This window comes from Pezoporus occidentalis, unplaced genomic scaffold (assembly GCF_034315485.1).
Source record: "Pezoporus occidentalis ecotype Australia unplaced genomic scaffold, CSIRO_AGI_Poc_V1 ctg24, whole genome shotgun sequence".
NCBI classification, from domain to species: Eukaryota; Metazoa; Chordata; class Aves; order Psittaciformes; family Psittacidae; genus Pezoporus; species Pezoporus occidentalis.
This window is the reverse complement of record NW_026914285.1, coordinates 4,600,591-4,624,922: the sequence shown is the minus strand read 5'-3', so window position 1 is coordinate 4,624,922 and position 24,332 is coordinate 4,600,591. Positions and strand designations below refer to the sequence as shown.

Sequence of the window (24,332 nt, the reverse complement as noted above, 5' to 3'; positions counted from 1 at the left end):
TGTGTATCTTGTGCAGTCATCACAGTCCTAAACAACACCACCAACAAAGGCAGGCTGAACATTAGAAACCAGCTTTGCTTTGATATAGTTCATTTTCATTTTTTTTGTTTGTATTTAAGAAGCTCACTTTCATCTGACAGCACATGTTATGGTGTCTAAGAGTCTGTGCAGGCTTGTAGACAACCACAAGTCTACAGCAAAGAAGTACTGTTCCTCAAATAAAACAGAAAGAGAAGGAACCTTTCTTTTATGTATCTACTCCCCACTCCCTCTCCAAACAATAGGTAGTCTGGTTTATATCATTACAATGTACAGATATTACTAAAGAAGTATGCAGTCTTACAAATTTAAGAAATAGCATCTCACCTGAATATGTACTCTGATTTAGAAATTAGAGTAAGTCATAGAATCATGGAATTATTTGAGTTGGACAGGATCTTAAAGCTCCAACCCCCTGCCATGGGCAGGGACACCTTCCACTAGACCAGGTTGCTCCAAGCCCCATCCAGCCTGGCCCTGAACACTTCCGTTGATGGGGCAGCCACAGATTTTCTGGGCAACCTGTGCCGGTGCCTCACCACCCTCATAATGAAGAATTTTTTTTCCAATATCTAACCTAAATGTAGTTTAAAGCTATTACCCTCTTCCAGTTTAAAACCATTCACCCTTCCTCATAAATTTTTATCTTCCTCGTAAAAAGTCCCTCTCAAGATTTCCTGTAGGCCCCTTTACTGGAAGGCTGCTATAAGGTCTCCCTGGAGCCTTCTCTTGTCCAGGCTGAATAACCCCATTCTCTCAGCCTGTCTTCATAGGAGAGGTGCTCCAGCCCTCACATCATCTTTGTGGCCTCCTCTGGACTCGCTCAACAAGGTCCACATCCCTCTCATGTTGTGGGCCCCAGAGCTGAATGCAGCACTGCAGGTGGGGTTTCATGAGAGCAGAGCAGAGGGGCAGGATCACCTCTTTCACCTGCTGGTCAACAACTAAATTAATCCAGCAAACAGGGTTTAACAGAAGACTGGGGGGTGTCAATCTAAATTTTGAGTACATCAGTTGCACAGCACAGGCAATCAGGAAAGCACAGTTTAAAGGCTTCCACTGTCATTCCTACAGCCAGTGCAGTCATGCTTTATGATTTCTTGTTGGGGGTGGGGAAGAAACACAAAAGGCTTTTTTTTGGTCTAAAACCTCTGCATCTAGCTGAAAGATTCCTGAGCAAGGAGGAGTGTTTGCTTTAGAGCCAGAAACAAACCCTTACTTTATTTATTGCTCAAACTATCCCAGTGAGCTCCATCAAATATTTATGTAAGACTACTATTTATCGCCTCTGCATTGTCCGCACACAGACATATCCGTGTCTCTGCATAATCTGGTGCAGCATCACCAGATTAACTTTTAACATAAACTAATGCAGGAAAAAAAAAAAAAAAAAAAAATCACACCTAGAAACTTTCCCAAAAGGCCACTTCATCCGTACTTACTATCTCATCCACAATAGCCATGATAATTAACAACAATCATTTCTGTATATTTTGTAAGCATCTGGCCAACAGATCTTACAAAGTGCTACTTTGTGGCACCATTTAAAACTTCCCAGATAGCATCAGTTTCAGGAGCTCATAGTGACAAAGAACATTATTGAACACCTCTAACTCCCTTATTTTTCCCTAAATTGAAGTAAAAAAAAAAATTTTCTCAGAAATCACTGTTTCTGTTTGTTGTTAATATTTCTTATTAGGTTCTCACTGAAAAGTAATCCAAACCTGATCTTAGTACTGTTTGTGGCTATGCTGACATCCTATGAGCAATTTACAGAGTCTTAACTCTGCAGCTGAGCTACCAAGCAAGTTCTCTACATCTGCTCCACAACATAGTGCTCACACAGTCCATGTACCAACCACTGCTTTCTCTTTTTCATTAGTTTCTGCTCATTCCCCTCCATCTCCAGAGCACTCGAGCCCCATGTTAAGAACCATCCAAGCACCACAACTGACTTGGATATCAGTATTAGTTTTATTGTTCTTGTGAACATACTTGAGCCACAGGAAGAGCAGCAGCAGACTCCTGATTGCCTGGATTTCCCCTGGCTCACACAAACAAGCAGCATTTGCACAACCAACTACAGTCACTTTCTCCATGTAATGACTTCTTATCGGTGCCTTGCTGGTAAACTTTCTCCCCACCTGGTTCTTCTTGGGAATTGGGACAGGAAGAGGAAAAAAAAAAAAAAACAACAGAAAAAAAGGAGGCAAGTGTGACAACAACGCAGGCACTTTGATCCACTGCACTGCTTCCAAACCACCCTCTGTATCATTTCCTCACCGGTCAAAGCCAGCACTGCCAGCAAGCACAACTAACCACAAGGCTGAGCTGCCTGAAGACCCTGAAACAATTATTATTTGTATATTAGTATATGGAAGAGAAAGTCTGTGCTAGCTGCTCATCTAACATCCCAAATTTTCCATAAGGTATCTTAGAGGCAAAGAATGGTGGTGGTGAGGAAAACCCTCCACCAAATGCACCATTTGATGCACAGACATGGACCATTTCAAGCCTCTCCTCAACTGAACCCATTCCTCCTTGGTAAAAAAGGACTTTCTGCACACACAACCTTCTGTGAGGAGGAATGAAAGGTAACCTACAAAACACACCCAGTCCCATCATCGTGGATGCCCCCCACTCACAACGCATTGAGAACCCATCCCAGGCTAGTCCCAGTTGGTCACTTCATTGCCAGACTGTGCTACCTAACTCTGTACAAAGCACTGTTTCCACATGCAGCCTCTTTCCCCAAAACACCAGCAAAATAAAAGCACCATAAAACAGGAACACAGCAAGATGGGATCTGGAAGTAACAGCCTTATCACACAACTGGCACTGCGAATGCTGTGTATTAATCCACTGCTTCTTCACAGGTATGTGATCTGGTTTTCAATTATTTCCATGCGCTTTCCGGGCAGGGCAGCTTTTGCCAACTTAACTTACCATGCTTGCTCCCCCCCCCCCCCCATCTTCCCGTTGTGCTTTTAAGGAGTTAGACAATAGGACCATAAAAACACTGGAAACACAAAGCTGTTCTGGAGCTTGCAGCATCCAGCGCTGGCAACAGAACACACGCTCCCGTCACTCGCTCATGCATCTCGTAAAGGCCATCAGAAAAACAAACCACGCAGCCCGCATCCTAAAGTTCGCACTACTGCAGAAAGCCACTGGCTTGCCCTGAAACAGGCCCGGCTTAAAACAGGTTACATCTGTGCGAGAGCAACAGACACATGGAAACAATCACCGCGCCGTCCCCCGCCTGCCGCGAAGGACTCGCTCGCTCCTATTTTGCTGTTGGAAACGCCACTTGGCTCCTCTCGCTCCGGGGGCGAGGAAGAAGAAATGACCTCCTGCTTCTCTTCTCCCTGCCGCGCGGCTCCCCTGGCCGGGCAGTGCCGCCGCAGGAGCGGCTCCCGGCGGGGCGCGGCAGGGCAGGGCCCGGGCGGCGGCCGGGGAAGGGACTGGGCACCCTCAGGCCGAGCCCCCCTCATCCTCCCGAGACACTTCGGCCACTTTGGGGGTCCGTTCCCCCGCGGCCGGGGCGCTCCCAGAGGGAGCGGTACGCGGTAGCCCCCACACCCGCCCCGCGGGGAAGGGACGCGGCCACTTACAGCTCAGGACCCCCAAGTAACCGATGAGCAGCAGGCGGAGGCTGCGGCTCGCCATCTTCCCGGCAGCGCAGCTCCCCGCCGGCGGCAGCGGTTAATAGACACCGGGCGACGCCGGCGGCGGGGCGTGAGGCGCGGCAGGGAAGGAGGGGGGCTCGGCCTGGTGTCGGCCCGGGAGAACGGGGAGGTGCCTGGCGGGCCGTGGGGTAGGTGCTGCCGTGGGGCTCTGCCTCCGCGCCAGCGGAGCGTTCCCGCCGCCACCCCCCCCAAAACTTATAACGTGTCCGAGGGGTCTCCCCGCCCCGGGCTAGCTCCGAGCCCAGGGATTGCGCGCCGGGTGCCGCTCCACCCTTCCCTGGGGCGTCCGGAGTGGGGACCTGTGGCCGGCAGCAGCTCCTGGCTCATCCCACTCCTCCTGCTTTTCTGCCTCCACATCCAGCGCGATGCTCCGCGCCTCCCGGGGCTGTGTTGTGTAGTATTCAGCAGCTGCTCCCTCCGATTTATTTTATTTTCGAGCTACGAGATCTTCACAAGCTCAAGGACATTTGTTGCAACAAAATAAACTTTTCATTCAGAAAAGCTTAAGCTTCTCAAAGAAGACCACGGTCCCTGTCGGTGCGTTTCCCGAAGTTAAGCCCACCTTGGAGGGGAAATACGAACAAGAGTTAACTCAAGAAACGAGAATTCAGATGTTCGGGTTGAAAAGAGAGCGACGCAGCACTGATTTGAGTTGCGGACTCTAAGCCATGTCACACCGAGTCTTTGTGCCTGTACAGCTGGACCGGACAGAATCCCACCTGCTGTCGAGCGCCTCAGCGCACCAGCACAAGATGGACCGCACGGTGACCTTCAAAGCCTTTTTTTTTTTTTTTTTCCTTAGTTATACCACTTTATACCAGTCTGAGAGAGTCTGGATTAAAAATACAGGAGGTGTAATGGCCCTTTAAATTTATGAATCAGGGAAAATTACTCATCGTGACAGTCAATACTGCATCTGAGTAGTTTCCAACAACATCTTAAAAATACATCAACACTGATGTAACACGGTTCTAAACCAAGCAAAGTGTCATAAGTATTTCTTCGATAATCAGAACAGCAATGTTGGCTATATTTTGTTAGACTGTAGCAAAATGAGGAAAGATTATTTATAAATAAAATCCCTAACAGCTATTTGGATGAAGACCGAAGGAGTAGGATGCCATGATGCTCTTCGTGTCAAAATCTTGGTTTTTTTTTTTACGTGCAAAAATGTATATAGAATACAAGTAACATTTCTGCAAAAAATGTGTGTCTGTATATATATATGTCCAGTACATATTACCAGTATAGTGGTGACCTACATTTAATAAAATAAAAACTGTTCCATTGGCAACAGAAAAATTCTTTATTTGGGGTGGCCCAGCACATGGTAACTTTTAGCATATACAAAGTTTCATTGATTTCAGTAGGACTGCTGTTTAAAGACACATGTGATAGAAATAATGTGTTGACAGAAAATTTAAATATATGGGAGGTGCCTGGTGGAAAAAAGTATAGAGGGGAATGTGAGGAAATGGCAGTGTGGAATTAAATTAAGGGATAGCTCATAAAATGATGAATAAAGCTGATATAATGACAATGAATCAATGAAGGTAATGAAGAGATGAACTGTGAGGAGAAGGTATCCTATTAGACAATAAAATAAAGTGTAGGCTAGTTACAGAAGCCTTCCCACTACAGTAAACACTCAGTTCTAATTGCCCAATGCATAGACTCATGTATACATACATACAGTTTCATTTGCATTTCATTAACATGACCCTTGCACCATAGTAAATCCACTTAAATGCTAAGGGTTTATATGAACATGAGGTTGATGGTTTGGGGCTTTTTTCTGCTCACTCTTCTGCTTCTCTTGCAAGTGAACACACAGTGCCCAGTCCACACATTTCTCTGACCTCTTTCTAGGATGGCTTCACAGTACTTCCACAGTTTCTTCACGTTTCCCTCTTTTATTTCAGCAGCTACAAGCTCACCATTTCTTTGCTTGCTTTGTACAAGTGCAGGAAACAACAGCAATCAAATACGAGCATTCTGAATGCAGTTAGAGGATCACTGGAAAAGTGGTTGTAAATAATAGAGGTAATTCTATATATAAACTTTTTCTTTCTGTATGTTGTTGAACAATGTTAATCCTAAAAATACCCTTAAGTACTTTGTTAGAAGAGCACAAGACTGCTATCCATATTTTTAATCTTTTTAAGTTAAATGTAGCAAAAAATATTTTCATTAACCAACCCATAGAGCCCAATATGGAAAATTTGTACTAGATGCTCAGTTTGACAGTTATTCTTGGAGAGCTTTCCATACAGACTCCTTTTTAGAATAATAAAAATAGTCTATAATTAACATCTGCACACAGCATGCTGGTCAAGAATAGCTATCTTATTTTGTAATAAATATTCTAGTAATTTTCTTTGTATAGAAAAGCCTTTAAGGGTTGTGTGGAAGTGCAACATGATTTCAAGACTTGGATTCTTCTTAATGATCTCAGTGATTCATAAACTAAAAGATCATAATCATTTTACTAGATGGCATCTCAGATAAATCTACATTCTTACATTACAATGGAATTCTTTTTAATTTTAATGAAAATTTCTGTTGCAAATGTGGGGTGCTGATGACAATCTGTCATAATAGTACAAGTTCGCCTCTTTTACTTTCTGATAAAGAGTTCTGTGAAAAACCAATTTTGAAAAATATTTTGCAAAAATCCTGTGAAACACTATAATCTCAAACTCTGTCTTTTATTTGAGAACATTTCACTTTTATTTGCTATAGAATGATATAAATGAATACAGAGAAATTAACTTGTATTGAGAAAATACTCCTTTTGGTGATTTCTCCACTCAAAATAGGTTTTACTTTGAAAGGAGATATTAACCAAATCACCATATATTTATTTTTCTGCATCTTGCATGCTCATTTCTAGAATAACTTTGAGGCATAATTATAAAAAAAATAACCAGTATAACAAATTAGAACTGCAAAACTAGGTTACAAAGGTGTTGTGCTGGAAGTCCTTGAATACATTACAGATAGGTATGAGGAAGGCAATTATGATTAAAACATGCATAGGATAGGGGGAAAAGTAGTGTATTACAAGAAGAGAACTGGCTGCTTAATTAACACCTAAAAGAGTAAGATGTTAATTCTTATGTAGTCAAGACTCATCTGTCTTGGCTTACACACACTGAACTAGAAGACAGTGATGGGGAGAGCTAATGAATGCTCATCCTCATACTGTCATTCAAAAAAAGAGAAATGTCACAAAAGGCCATGCTTCTCTCTTATAGTCCATCCAGGCATAAACTTGACATATCTCAAGTTTATTTGTTGAATTTAGTTTGATCGAGTAGTGTAACCCTAACTTGGTGTAAGCAAGTACACATCTTTTATTCTGTTGATAAGCAGGTAATATGGATGTGTGATGATCTGTGAGTAGCTCATCTCTTGTTTGCAGAGTGAAATACCAGTGAAAGTATCAAAGATTACAGTTCTGCACTGCTTTTCCTTTTTCTTCCTGTGTTTTCTTAAGTTAATTGTCCTTTAAACTTTTTAGCATCTCTTAGCTGAGCTGTAATAGCAGGTTATAGCCCAGCAAGGTTGCTGTTAACTGCTCCTGGTTATGATGAGATGAACAGGGGGCAAGATTTAGAATCTCGAGTGACTGAGGGAGAAAGTATACATAGCTTACCTATATTCCTATTTATATGGAAAGTTGGAGGGCTGATTCTTATTGGAATTTATGTTGTTTAGGTTTTGGTCAGGAAAACATTTTTGAATATTTTTCCATATTTAGAGGAGAAGAAGAAACAGATGTTTTCATATTTCCAAAAAGATAAATGTTATGTTTGAGGTGGTAAGAGATACCATTTGAGACCTGATGCCACAGCCTGTGGGTTAAATCTCTGTAAACATCTTTTTTCCAAGCACACTAAACTGTTGTCATACAATTGTTCCACTAAGTGGTGAAGATGGGAGCTCTACATAGCTGTAGGGTGACTGTTCTGGTGTGATTCTGGGCATCGGGACAAGTTGATGGAAGACTATTTTGTAAAACTGCTAAAATAGATTCAATTTAATTAACTAGTTTAATCACCAAAATGCATATTTCATGCTCTGTGTCACAAATATTTTTTTCTGAAACTCACTGATTGATGTGCTATGTATTCTTTATTGTGCCCAGACTACCAGCCTGCAGCACCTTGAATCTGTCAGCTTCAAAGCCTTGCCCTTTAGGGTGAAGAATTATCAGCAGCCTCATGTCAGTGTGTGGAGAGACTGATATTTACAGTTTAAGGGATATTTGCTTTCTTTTGCAATTTTAACTAGCCTTTTATGATGTTCTGAAGTATTGCTTCAACGGCTATCCACTCCTCTAGTTGCAGTAGGCCTTGTCTCCTTTCTTCTGTGGCATCTTGTCATTTTGCTTTGCTGCTTCATGTTAATTGCTTTAACTACTGCCTGCGAAAAAAAAACAAAAACCAAACCCCAAACTGATTTAGTTGGCAGGTTATCTCCTTATTTTGTATTTTGAAACTGAAAACTGTGAGCAAGTATAGCTTTGAGAAAAGGAGCAACTAAAAATTCAGATGTTCTTTTTTTCCACCAAGCTGTTTTTTATGGCTCTTTAAAGATAGAGTATGCCATAGATCAGTTGCCTGGTGATAAAAGACTAGAGCATGTGATAGAACACTATATCTCTATTTGTTGAAATATTTCATATCCAATGTGCCAGCCAAACTTGAACCAGGAAAGCCACAAAATCTGAGGGTAGAACAGGATAACAGCAATACAAATTACTTGTTCTCAGTAGCTTTTTTCTGCGAGCCTCCCCTCCCACCTCCATTTTCTGGAATGTCTTGTGTAATATTCTCTTTGACTTGCAAAGTACAGTATTAATGCCATTTTTTTGTCAAATGAATTTGACAAAAGAGAGTAGACAGCTCAGTAGCAATCATAGAATCATAGAATGGTTTGGGTTGGAAAGAACCTTAAAGATCATCTATCTAGTTTCATCCCCCCTGCCTCAGGCAGGGACACTTCCCACTAGACTAATCACAGTATCACAGTATGCTAGAGATTGGAAGGGACCTCGAAAGATCATCTAGTCCAATCCCCCTGCCGGAGCAGGAACACCTAGATAATGTTACACAGGAATGTGTCCAGGCGGGCTTTGAATGTCTCCAGGGAAGGAGACTCCACAACCTCCCTGGGCAGCCTGTTCCAGTGTTCCGTCACCCTCACTGAGAAGGAGTTTCTTCTCAAGTTTAAGTGGAACCTCTTGTGTTCCAGTTTGCACCCATTACCCCTTGTCCTATCATTGTTTGCCACTGAGTAGAGCCTGGCTCCATCCTCGTGACACTCCTCCTTTATATATTTATAGACACTTATAAGGTCACCCCTCAGTCTCCTCTTCTCCAAACTATAGAGACCCAGCTCCCTCAGTCTTTCCTCATAAGGGAGATGCTCCACTCCCTTAATCATCTTAGTTGCCCTTCGCTGGACTCTCTCCAGCAGGTCCCTGTCCTTCTTGAACTGAGGGGCCCAGAACTGGACACAATATTCCAGATGGGGTCTCACCAGGGCAAAGTAGAGGGGAAGGAGGACCTCTCTCGACCTACTAACCACCCCCCTTCTAATACACCCCAGGATGCCATTGGCCTTCTTAGCCACAAGGGCACAGTGTTGGCTCATGGTCATCCTGTTGTCCACTAGGACCCCCAGGTCCCTCTCCCCTACACTGCTCTCTAACAGGTCGCTTCCCAACCTATACTGGAACCTGGGGTTGTTCCTGCCCAGATGCAGGACTCTACACTTTCCCTTGTTATATTTCATCAAGTTATTCCCTGCCCAACTCTCCAGCCTGTCCAGGCCTCGCTGGATGGCAGCACAGCCTTCTGGCGTGTCAGCCACTCCTCCCAGCTTAGTGTCATCAGCAAACTTGCTGATAGTACACTCAATTCCCTCATCTAAATCGTTGATGAATATATTAAATAATACTGGTCCCAGTACTGACCCTTGAGGCACTCCACTAGTTACAGGCCTCCAACTAGACTCAGCCCCATAGACTACAACTCTCTGGCTTCTCTCCTTCAGCCAGTTCACAGTCCACCTCACTACCTGATCATCCAGTCCACACTTCCTCAATTTAGCTGTGAGGATGCTGTGGGAGACTGTGTCAAATGCTTTGCTGAAGTCAAGGTACACTACATCAAAGGTAAACTTCTAAAAACCCCACCAAATTACATGCCCCAATTCAACCTAAGCAACAGTGGACAATGTGTTAGCCACAATACTGGTAGTGGTATATACAGAAGCATGTTACCACAAGAGTTTACAATGCTTTTCTGCTTCATGGTGGCATGAAGAACATGGCTCTTAGGGTGTAGTTTCACACCAAGTTGTCTTCCAGGGAATTGCTGTCTCTGGCCATGGATTACTGCTACCACTTCACTTGTGCTCAGAAATGAGTGTACAAAGCTGTATGTTAAGCCAGGTCACTGAAATAATGTGAATAAAACAATCTTTCACCAATACTAATCCTGCAATTTGTATCACTTCAGTGACCTTGTGTTCAGTGCCTTGGGACAGTGCGCTACACTTGTCTACCTAGAGAGTAAGCAGTGAGAAACAGCCAAGAGTGGCAGAGGGAGGGGCAGGAATTTTTAAGCCAGTTTTGCTTTTGAATAAAGATGTGAGCTCAGACCCGGCTTTGGGACCATGTGGGTGATTGAATGTCACAGTCTGTCACTTATGTGTTACTGTTGGGTCACATACTATGGTATAAGAGTGATTATGGAGTTTCTGTTCCCTCCTATGACAACCTCTTATTTTCTGCCCATTATGAGATAACATCCATAGTTTTCCTGAAAGTCAAATGGCCTTATGAAGTCTCATACCTTGTAATTAATCTTGGGCAGTTTTGTTTCCCATCTCTTCTCTGTACCACAAATGTGCTCAGTGTTGTGACAGCTAAAAGTCACGGGACTTCAGCCAAACCCTTCCCAGAGTATTTCTCAGTTGGAAGACTTTTGTCTTTTGGCATTGAGAGAGCAATAGCTGGGGGATTGCAGAAGGCCTGTATGTCCTCCCTGGCTGCTGACAGGGCCATGATGGGCAGCTGAGAGTATCCCCCAGCTGGCCCTTGACTCAGTCCATGGGATTTGAGTAGACCCAGGTGCTTTTACTTTCTCACTGAAGCCTCAAATAGATGTTTACTGCGGTAAACAAAGAAATGATATTGCAGTTGTGAGCCAGCAGGAGTCAAAAATAAGCTTGGAGACTGAATTTTTTTAATTAATCCCATATCTATGCTAATATTGTTTCTCTTCTCTGCCTCTGTGCAGGGGCTGTAGAGATTCCAGCTGAACCCTGCGTGAATTTCCCAGGAGCTTTGGTTGTCTTTTCATTTCCAGTGGGGGGTAAAGCTTTGCACTGTCACTCTGTCAGCTCAGGATTACCAAAAGACAGAGGGCTATAACAATGCTCCTCCTGTAGCCTTCAGGGTGTTACAAGTCCCAGATGGCTTTTTATGTGCATTGTGCTTCCAGAGCAATACCAAACAAGTAGGAGGGACCAGATACCCTACCACCATTTTTCTGAAGATTAAGATGAATAAAAAGTTGCAAAAACTTGCACAAAAGAAGATTTAGAGATTAGAAAGTGGCAATTTAAAACAGAGCCATATAATAAAGTGTGCAGTATCAAATAGGATTTTACTCCTGTTTCTCAAGATTTCCTCAGAGTTACAGAGTAGGGTTTGTTTCTGTTTTTCATTCTCCAAATATATTGAAATTGTCACCTCATAGAGTAAAATGTTCTTTTTATACCCTAAATTGTAAACTTTCTTTGTGTTTTTCTGTTTGGTTTTTTTTTTTTTTTTTTTTTTCCTATTTAAACCAAAATGATTATGTGACGTGGTGTGATCATTGACCACACATTGACCTCAAGCCATAGAATAAAAAGTTAACAGAAGAAATGGTGTAGTTGACTTATAATGACAAAATATAATAAATTACAAATAATAATAGCATCTTTGTGTTTTCTCTGGACCTTTCACCTCAGGGCCATATACTGCTTTACACCCACAGTGATGTAGCCTGCAGTAAGCCTAAAAAATATCTTGCATTTAACTTGTTTTAAAAAACGAAGAAGCAGGGTGATTGACTTGCTGAAATTCTTAATCCATCAAATAATGTAACAAAGGGCACAAATAGCTACTGTACCTGCACACCTTGTTTTCTGGATGAGAGCCCATCTGAGAAGGGAAGCCAGTGCTGGGTACTGAGCCAAGAGGAGCCAGGTGTTCCACTGCTCTGCAGATGTGTTTCCATATTGGAAAATTCTCTGTCTATTACTGGCCCTTGCAGGTATTAACTTATTTATCTTTCCAATGCTGAGTTTAATTACATCCTTTAGTGCTTAATGGCACTAATTCAGTGTAACTGTTTAACACTGGCATTCTTGACAGCTGTTGTTATAGTTTTGCCAACTGGGGATTAGGCTGAAGACCACCATCAGATAAATTGTAAAGCATCTAAACAAACTCTTATTTCACATTTTTTAACACATTCTAATGCAAAGCATGGTTTTCCTGCACATGCAGTAGCTAGTTTCTGCTTGACTTCAATTTTTTGAGGAGGAAGGGCAGTAATGAGATACGGTGTGTTGACCTTGGCTGGATACCAGGTGCTCAACAAAGCCACCCTATCACGCCCCTTCTCAGCTGGACAGGGGAGAGAAAAATATAACAAAAGGTTTGTGGGTTGAGATAAGGACAAGGAGATCACTCAGCAATCACCATCATGGGCAAAATAGACTTGGGGAAATCAGTTTAATTTATTACCAATCGAATCAGAGTAGGGTAATGAGAGATAAAACCAAACCTTAACACCTTTTCCCCACCCCTCCTGCCTTTCCAGGCTCAACTTCACTCCTGAATTCTCCACTTCCCTCCCCACAGTAGCGGGGAGGGGGCTGTGGTCAGTCCATCACACGTTGTCTCTGCTGCTCCTTCCTACTCACACTCTTCCCTTACTCCAGTGTGGGGTCCCTCCCACAAGAGAGAGTCCTCCATAAACTTCTCCAATGTGAATCCTTCCCACAGGCTGCAGTTCTTCATGAACTGCTCAGGTCCCTTCCATGGGTGCAGCCCTTCAGATTGCTCCAGCATGGGGTCATCAGTCGTGTCAGCAAATCTGTTCCTCTCTCCATGGGGCCACAGGTCCTGCCAGGAGCCTGCTCCAGTGTGGGCTTCCCATGGGGTCACAGTCTCCTTCGGGCATCCCTCTGCTCTGGAGTAGGGTCTTTCCCAAGCTGCAGGTGGATATCTGCTCCACCATGGACCTCCGTGGGCTGCAGGGGCACAGCCTGCCTCACCATGGGCTGCACTGCAGGGGAATCTCTGCTCTGTCACCCGTAGCACCTCCTCCTCCCCTTCTGCACTGCTACAAGTAGCTCTGTAGCACCTCCTCCCCTCCTTCTACACTGACCTTGGTGTGTGCGGAGCTGTTTCTCTCACATATTCTCACTCCTCTCTCTAGCTGCAATTGCTCCTGTGCAGTAACACCCCCCTATTTAAATACTGTGCTACCACCATCGCTGATGAGCTCAACCTTACCCAGCAGCAGGTCCATCTTGCAGCTGTCTGCATTAGTTCTGTTGGACACCAGGGAAGCCTCTGCAGTTTCTCACAGAAACTGCCCTGTGGCTCCCAAGTACCAAAACCTTGCCGTACAAACCCAACACAGGAGGTCAGTGCAGGCAGAGGGTGAGAAGCTGGAGTTAACATGGAAACTCGATAGCGTGTGCCTGGTGTGGTCCAGCGCGTGGCTCTGCCACAACAGGGAGCTGGGCACAAAAGCCCCTTTCCACACCAGACCGTTAATGCTGTGATCTCAGAACCACATTTTCGTGCTCCTCAGTACGAGATGACCTTAAGGCCGTCCAAAACGTGCAGGTTTTGGGGATGACACGCTAGTGTCATGAGGCCCGACGAGGCAAAAGGAGAGCAGGGGGTAACGCAGTACACCCAGTATGCCGGAGCTAACACACACAGCGCGCCGCCTCCACGGACAGAGCTGCGGTCCGGGGCCGAGCCCGATGCGCTTCCAGCTCTGGGCCTGGGCCCGGGCGCGTCCCCCCGGCGCCGCCTGGCGGCCCCGTGCGGAACAGCACGAGGAACCTCGGGGCCGCCGCTGCTGTTTCCGGCGGAGCCAGGGGTGGCTGCACCGGGCGGCAGGACTCGGCCGGAGTATGGCGGCGCGCTGGGCTGGCTTTGGCCTGTGGGGCAGGCGCCAGGGGCGGCGTGAGTGGCAGCAGCTTCGGGCTTGTCCTTTTGCGGTGCTTGGAGGGACCCGCGCCGTGCGGGGCGGCCCGGCTCAGGGCCGCGGGCTGAGGAGGCCACCGTGGGGACGGCGGCCGCAGGCGGGAGGCGGTGCCGGCCGGTTTCCCCGCGGCGCGGCGAGGTGGGGCGCGTCCCGCAGGGGCTGTGGGCCGGTGTGAGGGAAGGGGCTTTGCAGCCAGAGACCGTCGTTAAGGTCTCGTTGCTTCAGTTTTCTGTCGTGGCTTCCTGGAGGCATTGCAAGGACCGAGGGTGGATGGGCAGCAAGAGCTGCTGAAGTGCTCACTCTAGGCATATTGAGACGGACGCATGGATCAGCAGTACAGCGGGATGTTTTCCTTTTAGAAACCAGCATCTTACAAAGAGACTTTGAAACTCCTTATCGCTTATTTTAGATCATTCCTTTTACCAGGGTTCATCTCCACATCAACTGTTTCTCGACTGACATCAGAAGAAGTGATTCAGATGCGTAACGAGCTCTTCAGCAAAGAGAAAGACAGACAGTTGTCTCTTTATCCACGAATTGAGAAAATTGAAGTAAAATACACTGGGAAATCGCACCCGGGGAGTGTGTTTGTAATGAACAAAGCTTTGTCTACTCCGTACAATTGTGCCATGCGTAAGTTAATGGACTAACAGTGTGACACTGCTGATGAAAATTGTACTGCCAATTGAAGTACTTGTTATCTCAATTTGAAATGTTAAAATTATTGACATTTTAATGACCAGGACAACAGACGTACATTCAGAATATTTGTCTTTGGTAAGTTTAAAATACATTTATACTAAGGTCCATCAGCAGAAACTGAGTTAATTTTTGGAGGCTCTATTAGCAACTCATCCTCACAAGTAATTTACAAACGTGAAACTTGCAGTTTGTTGTTACAAATGCAGGGGTCTAAACTGCTGACTGAGGAATATGGTTAATAAATGTGTAATAGTTATTTTACTTTGTTTAGACTTAAGTGAATGGCATTGCAAGAGGTCCGTTCTAGCTCTTGTGGATGGTGAAGCCTGGGATATGTACAGACCTTTGACCAAATCTTGTGAAATTCAGTTCCTTACTTTCAAAGATGAAGATCCAGAAGAAGTAAACCAGGTAATCTATATTTTATCCCATAGTAGGTGACCTTTGTTGTGACCACTTGATTCTCTATACCCCTTTCAGTTCCAAGTCCATCTCCTTTCTTGGACTTTGTTGTGAAAGTTCAGACGTTTGTAATAGCTGCTTGGTGCATCATGGTTATCATTAGATGGACAAGCGTGTGGGCTAGGTGATGTGCAATCATCCCTTTCAATCTATATCATGGTATTGTTTTGTGATTTCAGATTTAAATGTCTCCAGGGAAACATCTAGTTTGAATTTTAAGTGCAGTTTTGATTTTTTTTTTAATTGATTCTATATGTAGAATCATTTCCAAATACAAGTTTAAATACTAAAGAAGGTAGCGTTTGGGTTGGCAGCTAGGTTTGTACATCATTCATTTAGATGGCGGTATTCTTTTAGAATGAATAGCTGATGTTCATCTGGTTGGTTTATTAGCTTCTAGGTAATAAATCTGTGTTTTGGAATTCTCTTTATAGGCCTACTGGCGTTCCTGTGCCATGATCATGGCATGTGTATTAAAGCGGGCATTCAAAGATGAATATTCAGTCAATCTAATTAGAGCTCCAGATGTGCCAGGTAAGACAGGTGTTTTATACTGACTGTCTTGCTTTTACTGCTTCTTAAATGAGTGTTTAATAGTCTTGCATAAAACCCCACAACAACCAGAGGCTCCAGTGATTGAAGGTACTTAGCATTGATAAGCATATTATGTGCTGTTGTTGTAGCCTTTAATTTATAGTAATCACACTGAGAGTAATTTTGTTATCGAAGTACAATTGGTCTGTGTGGCAGCTGTGTTTCAGACCACTTAGGTTTTCACAGTAGTAACTTAAGGATATAACCTATTTATTGGGAAGTTATATGGGTAAGGTATTTAAGATGTGATGTGTTTTGTGAAATTTGCTCTAATAACTACATAACTGTGACTGCTAAAAACTGCTACTAAAAATTATGGTGTATACATCAAGTTGGAAGATTATTGAAGTGCGCACAGGGTTAGTAACAACTTCTGCTCATCTGTGGCCTGATTGAAGATTTACAAAAGTGAGAAAGTGCACAGTAGAGGAAGTTATTTAAATAACAAACTCAGTGTAATTATGCATTTGATATAACCAGCACCCAATGTTCTTATATTTGGGGTCCTCCTACAACTGATTCCCTTTTTTAGCGATTTCAGCGTTTGTCTTGATTGGTAAGTGTAGAGTGGATATTTCAGTTCAGGATTTGGAATAATCTTGCATATACTAAGCTATATGGTATTACACTGACATTACATTAAGACTCATTTCAAAGACTCATACAGTGAAATGAAATGAAATTGGTACAGGTTTAATCTGCCAGTTGTAGAATCACAGCTGAAAATTTATATTTTATAAAGGATTTCTTGACATCATTCTGTTTTTCTTATTGATTTTGATGTATTTATCAGAATATGCTATGACAGTGAAATACGTACTTGTTACAAACGTGAATGGTTTTTCTTTGGATTTGCAGTGATCTCTGGAGCTTTCTGTTATGATATAATTTTGGACGATAGACTGAATGACTGGAAACCAACAAATGTAAGCACAATAACTTCTTGCCTGAAAGGTTGTATAGGTTGTCTAGATTACATAGAATCATGGAATAGTTAGGGTTGGAAAGGACCCTAAGGTAATCTAGTTCAAACCCCCCTGCCGTGGGCAGGGGCACCTCACACTAAACCATGTCACCCAAGGTTCTGTCCAACCTGGCCTTGAACACTGCCGGGGATGGAGCATTCACAACTTCCCTGGCCAACCCATTCCAGTGCCTCACCACCCTTACAGTAAAGAACTTCTTCCTTATATCCAGTCTAAACTTCTGTTGTTTAAGTTTTAATCCGTTACCCTTTGTCCTGTCACTACAGTCCCTAATGAAGAGTCCCTCCCCAGCATCCCCATAGGCCCCCTTCAGATACTGGAAGGCTGCTATGAGGTCTCCAGGCAGAGCAGCCCCAGCTTTCTCAGCCTGTCTTCATATGGAAGGTGCTCTAGTCCCCTGATCATCCTCTTGGCCCTCCTCTTGACTTGTTCCAGCAGTTCCATATGCTGTTTATGTTGAGGACACCAGAACTGTACACCATACTCCAAGTGAGATCTTACGAGAGCAGAGGAGAGGGGCAGGATCACCTCTTTCGACCTGCTGGTCACACTCCTTTTGATGCAGCCCAGGATACGGTTGGCTTTCTGGGCTGCGAGTGCACACTGAAGCCGGCTCATGTTCATTTTCTCATCGACCAACACCCCCAAGTCCTTCTCCTCAGGGCTGCTCTAAATCTCTTAAGTACAGTAGTATACATGTAGTCTTCTCTACATACTTGTTCAGTGGTTCTTTTTTGATGGTGGAGAGGGGGCAGTGAGTTTTTTTTGTTTTTGTTGGGTGTATCTATACTAGTATTTTTTTAGGTCAGGGGTACTCCCTCGCAGCTAATCTCCACATTTACCACATGATGGCTCTCATTGCAGGGTGCTCGCAGAGCACACAGCCTGGGTTCCTTTTAGGTGAAACTAAACGTTGAGCTGTCCTTCAGGTGCTTACAGGTTTTAGGTCTGTGGGGCTAGAGTAAGTTCTAATCTGAAATACCATTCCAAAACCAGTTGATATGGCTGTTGGGACCTCAGTGCCATCTTTGTTACTCTACAGATCTGCTCCTACTCAGCCATTCCTGGCTGGTAATGTCGATGTAACAATAGTCTTTGTGTAAGTAGAGCCCTCTGAAAATAAAAATGTGTTTAGTATATGTATTTCCAGATAGTGGTTTACAGCATAATCAACTTATTGTTGTAAAAGAACTGTGAGAACATTCAGATGAAGCTCTTCTTAATACCTTGCTTATATATATCATACTCTTCAGTAAATCTAATGGTCTAAAACCTAAGTTTCATAACTGTTTGGTAGCTGGTGTGATCCTAGATGTTTTACTTATCTGGTGCTTACTCATGTTCTTGTGCCCAAATATCAGTGGAGGTGTGTATGGCTAACAGCAGTATCGGTACAGTGCAGAATTTTTCTTCAGTGTGGTCTTTGTAGTTGAAGTAACTTGGTTTGGCGTATTTTCTATGAGACATTATAAATGTAATTTCTCCTAATAACAGTTTATTATTTGTTAATAAATCTGAGTATGCAGAGGTTTGGATTCTGGATCAAGGTGATCAATTTCTGTTTATTAATTATTGAGTATTTTTCTTTTCCCTTTGATTCCATCACAATAGAGGTAATTTATAAGCAGAGTCATGACTCTGAGAAACAAGACACACAAAAGAGTGTTTAAGAGTAGCAAGTCTGTATGTGTATATATCATGGAGGGAAAACCTGAGAAGTTTGACTTCAACTAATATATATTGTTTCTGATGGAAAAGTGCTTATTGATTTGACTGGGTATTGAATCAGTCCATTTAAAACGGTGATGATTTGTAGCAATCTGTTGCTGATAAATAGTAAGAGTTACAGTCCCACAGCATTGTTCTTGCATTTAGGCTTTACTGTAGATGATCATTGGTGTTTTGACTAATATTTAGTGTTTCTTATGCTTTGTCTATTCATTACAGCTGTGAAACAGTGGTGGCAGTTTTATATGTATCAATTGTTTTTCTAGGACAACTTCTGTTCTCTTACAAGGGATGCTGGAAAGCTGATTCACAAAGACCTGCCATTTGAAACACTGCATGTTGAAGCAAAAGTAGCACGTGAAATGTTTCAGCATAACAGGTGAGTGAATTTGCCTTTCTTTTGGAAGGGCAATTAGAAATTCATTTAAACCTCTACTTGGTTTTGTAAATGTAAAATACGACAAGACAGGTGAAGAAAAAAAGTACTTCTCTCACTACCCTAAATGAGCCTGCCTTCGTTCTCTTTGTCCCACTACCTTATTTCATTTTGAATATTCTCTCCAGAGAGCACTGGGCACCTTTGGATGTAGTTTTGTGATAAATGGAAAGACTGTTGACTTCTTAGATTTCACTGCTTTTAAATCTAAGATCTCTGGTGATTAGACTTGGTGTACTAGTTACTCTCTGCCTTTGCTGAAAGGCCTGGTGAGGCCGCATGTGGAGTACTGTGTCCCATTCTGGGCTTGTCAGTACAAGAAAGACAAGGAGCTACTGGAGAGGGTCCAGCGAAGGGCCACAGGGATGGCCAGGGGTCTGGAGCATCTCTTTTAGGAGGGGAGATTGCAGGAGCTGGGCCTGTTTAGTCAAGAGAAGACTGAGAGGTTATCTCATTAATGCATATAAATATCTCAAGGGTGGCTGCCAGGAGAATGGTGCCAGACTCTTTTCAGTGGTGCCCAGCAATAGGATGAGGACAGTGCCCATAAACTAAAACACAGGAAGTTTCACCTCAACATGAGGAAGGATTTCTTTACTTTGAGGGTGGCAGAGCACTGGAACAGGCTGCCCAGGGAGGTTGTGGAGTCTCCCTCTCTGGAAACACTCAATACCTGCATGGACATATTCCTGTGTAACCTAGTGTAGGTGGCTGCTTCTAGGGGGTTGGACTAGATGATCTTCAGAGGTTCCTTCCTACCCTAATGATTTTGTAATTCATATTTTGCTATCTTCAAATGGAAACTTGCTGAAATGCAGGTTTTGAGCTCTGCAGGGGGAAAATGGTTAAAATACTGTGGCCTGTGCTATAAAAGAAGGCTTGTTCAGAACACTCAGTTTTTCTGAAAAATTGCTGAAAAAACACTTGGGCAGTGTTTCAGGATTGGGGGTGGAGGGAATTCTGTGGTCCACAGCTTTTTGGGGGTTAGAGAGAAGTGGGGGAAAATGGTAAATAGTTAGTCTTTAGCCGCTCCTCACAGGACATGCCTCACAGCCCTTTCACCAGCTTTGTTGCCCTCCTCTGATGCAGTCAAGGACCTTCCCATCCTTCTTAAATTGTGGGGCTCAGAACTACACACCGTGCACAAGGAAAGGTCACCAGCACTGGTCATTTCTGACCAGCTGGTTATGCTGTATCTGGCACACCCCAGGATGGGGTTTGCACTCTTGGCTGCCAAGCTACGCTCCTGACCCTTACTGAGTCCACTGTCAGATGGCACCCCCAGATCCCTTTCTGCAGGGCTGCTTTCCAGTCACTCCTCTCCCAGTTTATACTTGTGCTTGGTGTTACTCCCTTCCAATCCAGCATTTGGACTTGTTAAATTTCATGCCATTGACAACTTGTCCAGAAAGATGCTGTGAGGGAAGGTATCAAAAGCCTTACTAAAATCCAGAAAAACTACATCCACTGCCTGCCCTTTATCCACTAGATGGATGACCTTGTCATAGAAAGATACAAAAGTGGTTAAACAGGACTTTCCCTTTGTGAAATGTTAACTGTGCCTGATGACTGCGCTATTCTTTAAATTCCTTTCAATGGTACCCAGTATAATCTCCATATTTTTTCCAGGAACTGAGGTTAGACTGGTCTGTTCAACTTGCTTATGACACATGTCAGTGTGTGTTGTCGTTTAAAATTTAGAATTTAAATCTGTTTGAAAGCTCATGTAAATACCAGCATGATTTTTAAGAATGCACCTTAAGTCAATCTCTTAATTATTTTTATAAGAACTGGGTATTAGAGGTGAGGATTTTTTAATTTTTTTTTTTGTCTTGTTCAGATACAAACTGGAGATGATTGAACAAAAAGCTTCGCAGAATATGGAAGGAATTGTAGTGTTACATAGGTGAGCAAAGCAACTCATTCTGTAATGCTTCACTAAAAGATTTGATAATGTTGCAAGTACTCCTTGCAGGTGAGAAGACTAAGTTACTTGTGATAGTTTCCAATTTAGAAATCACTTTTATTCGTTGCTCTTAAGTTGTTACTTGTTTTTTTTCTTCTTCATACAATCACTGTTTTATGATACCTAACACTTGGTGGATAAGTTAGCGGTGGTAAGTGCTAGAGAAGTCTCACTGCTTTTATATAAAATCTAAATAAATCTCTAGAGCTTGAGAGGTTAAATAAAATACAAACCAAGTACTTCTTTGAAAACAAGAGTTAGCGTTGCATAGTGGACTTTTCTTCTGAAGCTGTCAAGATCTTCCTAACTGGCAAGCTAGGGAGTGGAGCTGGCTCCTGGGATAATAGTTTTTAGGCTGGAGGCTGGAAGCTTGTGTTGTATCTCAGGCATGTAAAAGAATTTGTGACTAGCTTGGGCTAGCGTTTTATAGATGTCTAAATTGTTCTGTATTTGATTCTGGAGTCCATATTTCTCTAAACAACAGATGTCTCTGCAATTGCAGTTCTGGAAATTATAGAAAGATGTTGTGTCTGTTGTTCTCTGTTATGAGAGAATGGGCTTACCTATTGAATTTTGGGAGACATTTGTTCTGAATATCCTTTTGCTGTACATATTTTTGTCTCTCACTGTTCTTAAGTGATTTGCATTTTTTCAAGACTTGAAGGGGAAGCATGTGTGCAGGTTGTGAACGTTGTATTGTGGAAAATACGTTATCTTGGAGACAAATCTTCTGGTGAATGACAGATTTGTCCCACTTTTAAAGCCAGCATGGCTTTAAAGATTTGTTAAACCTGGGATCTTCTTTCTAGACTCAAGGTTTAAATTTCATAAGTTCATTTTAGGCAAATTATGTAACTTGTACTTTTGTTTCAGGAAATCTAGAAATGCTGAACTGGGGATTTATTTAGATTTGGTTTGGCATTTGTGTGGATTTTCTTTCATCTGTTCTCTAGATAGGAATTTGCTAATCAAACATAAAAACAAATAGGCTTGTACTGCTCTCTCAATATATTTGACATAAGTTTGGGGTTTTTTTCTTTTTTTTATCTCTCCCATCAGATTTGGTGACTTTGTAGATGTCAGTGAAGGTCCTCATATTCCAAGGACAAGTTTCTGTTTCCAGTATGAGATAACAGCAGCCCATAATCTTCACGCTAACCAATCTGAATTGATAAGGAGATTCCAGGGTGTGTCCCTGCCAGTCCATTTGAAGGTAATTAATCCATTTTTTACAGGTTTTCCTTTTTTACATTAGGGCACTTGGCTTACTTTCTGGTCTTCACTGTATGCTGTGCTGGTAGCTGAACAGAATTCAGAGGTGAGAACAGCTGCGTAAAGGGAAGGCCCATAATGGTGACTGTGTTGGATATTTGGAATTTGTTTTCCTGGAATTACTGTGAATGTGAAACAGAACTAGAAAAGTTTGCTTCACAGGGCCCTTGATATTTTCTTTCAGTACTGAGGGTGTTGTTTTGGTTGTGCATTTTCTGCATGGAAATTTTGTTCACTTTGCTTTAGTTGTGCATACTAATCTTCTGAAATTGCGGCTGTTGACAGTGTTTAATCAGATTTGGGAAAAGCAGAACTTTGAATTTAGATGCCGTTTCAAGGTCTTTCATTACACCAAAGTATAACAACCACAATAACAAAAAAAATCCTAGTACTAATCAGTTTCCAACAAAGGCTTTGCAGAACTATAGGTGGAGGCAGGAGTCTTTCTTCCCATTCCTGTTGACTCATATGCTTGTGACAGGTGGTCTAGCGTGTGCTGTTGTCTCACTTGGGGAAGTTTTCAAGGGACAGGTGTGCATGGGTTCCTCACCTCATGTCTGTGTCCCCTTCCTCATCATAAGATTTTAGTTCTCATTTTTACCCACCCCCTCAATGATTCCACACAACAAATAGATGTGATCAGCAGAAATTTATTCAAGTGCTCCAAAGGAATGTGGGCAAATTGGATACTGGAATCAGGAGCTGTTAACATCCGAGTTAGGGATTGTTACGGTTTTGTGTCAGCATTTCTATACATTTGTCAGAATCTATTTTAAGATTTTATTTAATGTTTTACCTGCACTAACATAATTTAATGGCATTTAATACAGGCTCACCACATCGTGTGGCACAAACTGCTGGAAAGATCAAAGAGGCTGGTAAGTTTCATTAGTGGTGAAGTACAGTTTACCAAATACAAAGATACACTGTGATAAAGGAGAATTTGAATTATTAGGGATGGGCAATATATTCAAGAATGCATCTTTAGGAATGGAAATATTCAAAGCTGAATTAAAATTTGATGCACAAGAAATCTAACTGCCGAACTGCTGTGTGGTAGGTTTGAAAGGACACATGCATACATGTTTCTTACAAGTAAAGGCAGGGATAAAATCTAATACCACTGGGTGAACCTAGGTGGGAGTTACTGGAGATATAAAGGGAATGCTGTTTCGGTAAACTGCATAAATGCACTAGTTTGAGGGGTTTTTTTTCCTGTTTAAAACCTACATTGAAAATAAGTTTCCTACAAACATTCTTCTGTTAAACAACCAGTGTTTTGAAGTTGAAATGTGCTTATCCAAGAGAAACTTTACAGTGTCTTAAGTAAATGCAGAAGACCAAGTTTTTAAGATAAGTGGAACTATAAAATATCGTAAGCTGCATATAATCAGAGACTTGCTAGCAAAGCATGCTCAGGCATTGGAAATCTTCATAAGAATTAAACAGCAGATGTTTTGGGATCTTCAGATGAAATATTTTACTTATTTGTGTGGTAAGAGAGAAGCGCTGCATGTCTTCTGAAACTTTTTAGCCAAGGGTGTGTTCAGACCATAGCCCATCATATTTTCCCATAAAATTAATTTGAATACACGTGTCATTCAGGTTGTTTCGTTTTGGAGTCAGTAATTGTCTTTGTAGGCTGTCCTTGTTAATGTGACAGTACAAGGGGAGGATTTCTAGGGTCAAGGAGAATTAAATAATTAAAAAAATATAACAAAATCTCTGTGTGCAGGTCACTGAAGAGCAATATTTGGAAGCAGCAGCTGAACATCATGAGGCAAAAGATGGAACTGAAGAAGAAAAAACTGCATCAGTTTAAATTAACCTCTAAATGTACATAATAAAATGTGTATTTTTACATGGCTTATTTGTGCTGTATATAAAAATAGTAATTAATTTGAATTCTGTGGACTTAAATCATGGCTAAAGCTGTTATCAGAAATTTCAATCCACTTTAAAGTTTTCTTTTAAAGTGTGTGTGTGTGTAATATTTCAGTTGTGATAACTGATCTTGCAAGTTACCCGTGCCCTTATCTTGACAGCAATTGTATGTGTCCGAATGTTTTACTCTGTGGTTAGTATAGCTTGGCCTACAGACAGTAATTGAAGTGGCAGCTGCAAAGGCCATCCCCTTTATCTTGTTATAACTTCAAGACCCCT

At 42.5% G+C, this 24,332-nt stretch overlaps 2 protein-coding genes across 3 annotated transcripts in view; one reads left to right on the top strand and one right to left on the bottom strand.

The window, feature by feature from the left end:
• The window catches only part of JAM2 (junctional adhesion molecule 2), a 33,674-nt gene extending 29,804 nt beyond the window's left edge, over positions 1-3,870 (bottom strand). For both annotated transcript variants that reach the window (XM_062622132.1, XM_062622131.1), the window contains exon 1: positions 3,654-3,870. In XM_062622132.1, the coding sequence (XP_062478116.1) occupies positions 3,654-3,708 (55 nt within the window). In that variant the 5' untranslated portion in view covers positions 3,709-3,870. The remainder of the gene's footprint in view (positions 1-3,653) is intronic.
• Positions 3,871-13,895: 10,025 nt separating this feature from the next.
• Positions 13,896-24,030, top strand: MRPL39 (mitochondrial ribosomal protein L39). The gene is made up of 10 exons (XM_062622127.1): positions 13,896-14,001; positions 14,450-14,656; positions 14,997-15,136; positions 15,622-15,721; positions 16,640-16,707; positions 18,762-18,874; positions 20,772-20,837; positions 21,957-22,110; positions 23,000-23,047; positions 23,905-24,030. The coding sequence occupies exons 1-10, from the start codon at positions 13,950-13,952 to the stop codon at positions 23,989-23,991; spliced, it is 1,035 nt and encodes a 344-aa protein (XP_062478111.1). The 5' UTR covers positions 13,896-13,949; the 3' UTR covers positions 23,992-24,030.
• The last annotated feature ends 302 nt before the right edge of the window (positions 24,031-24,332 follow it).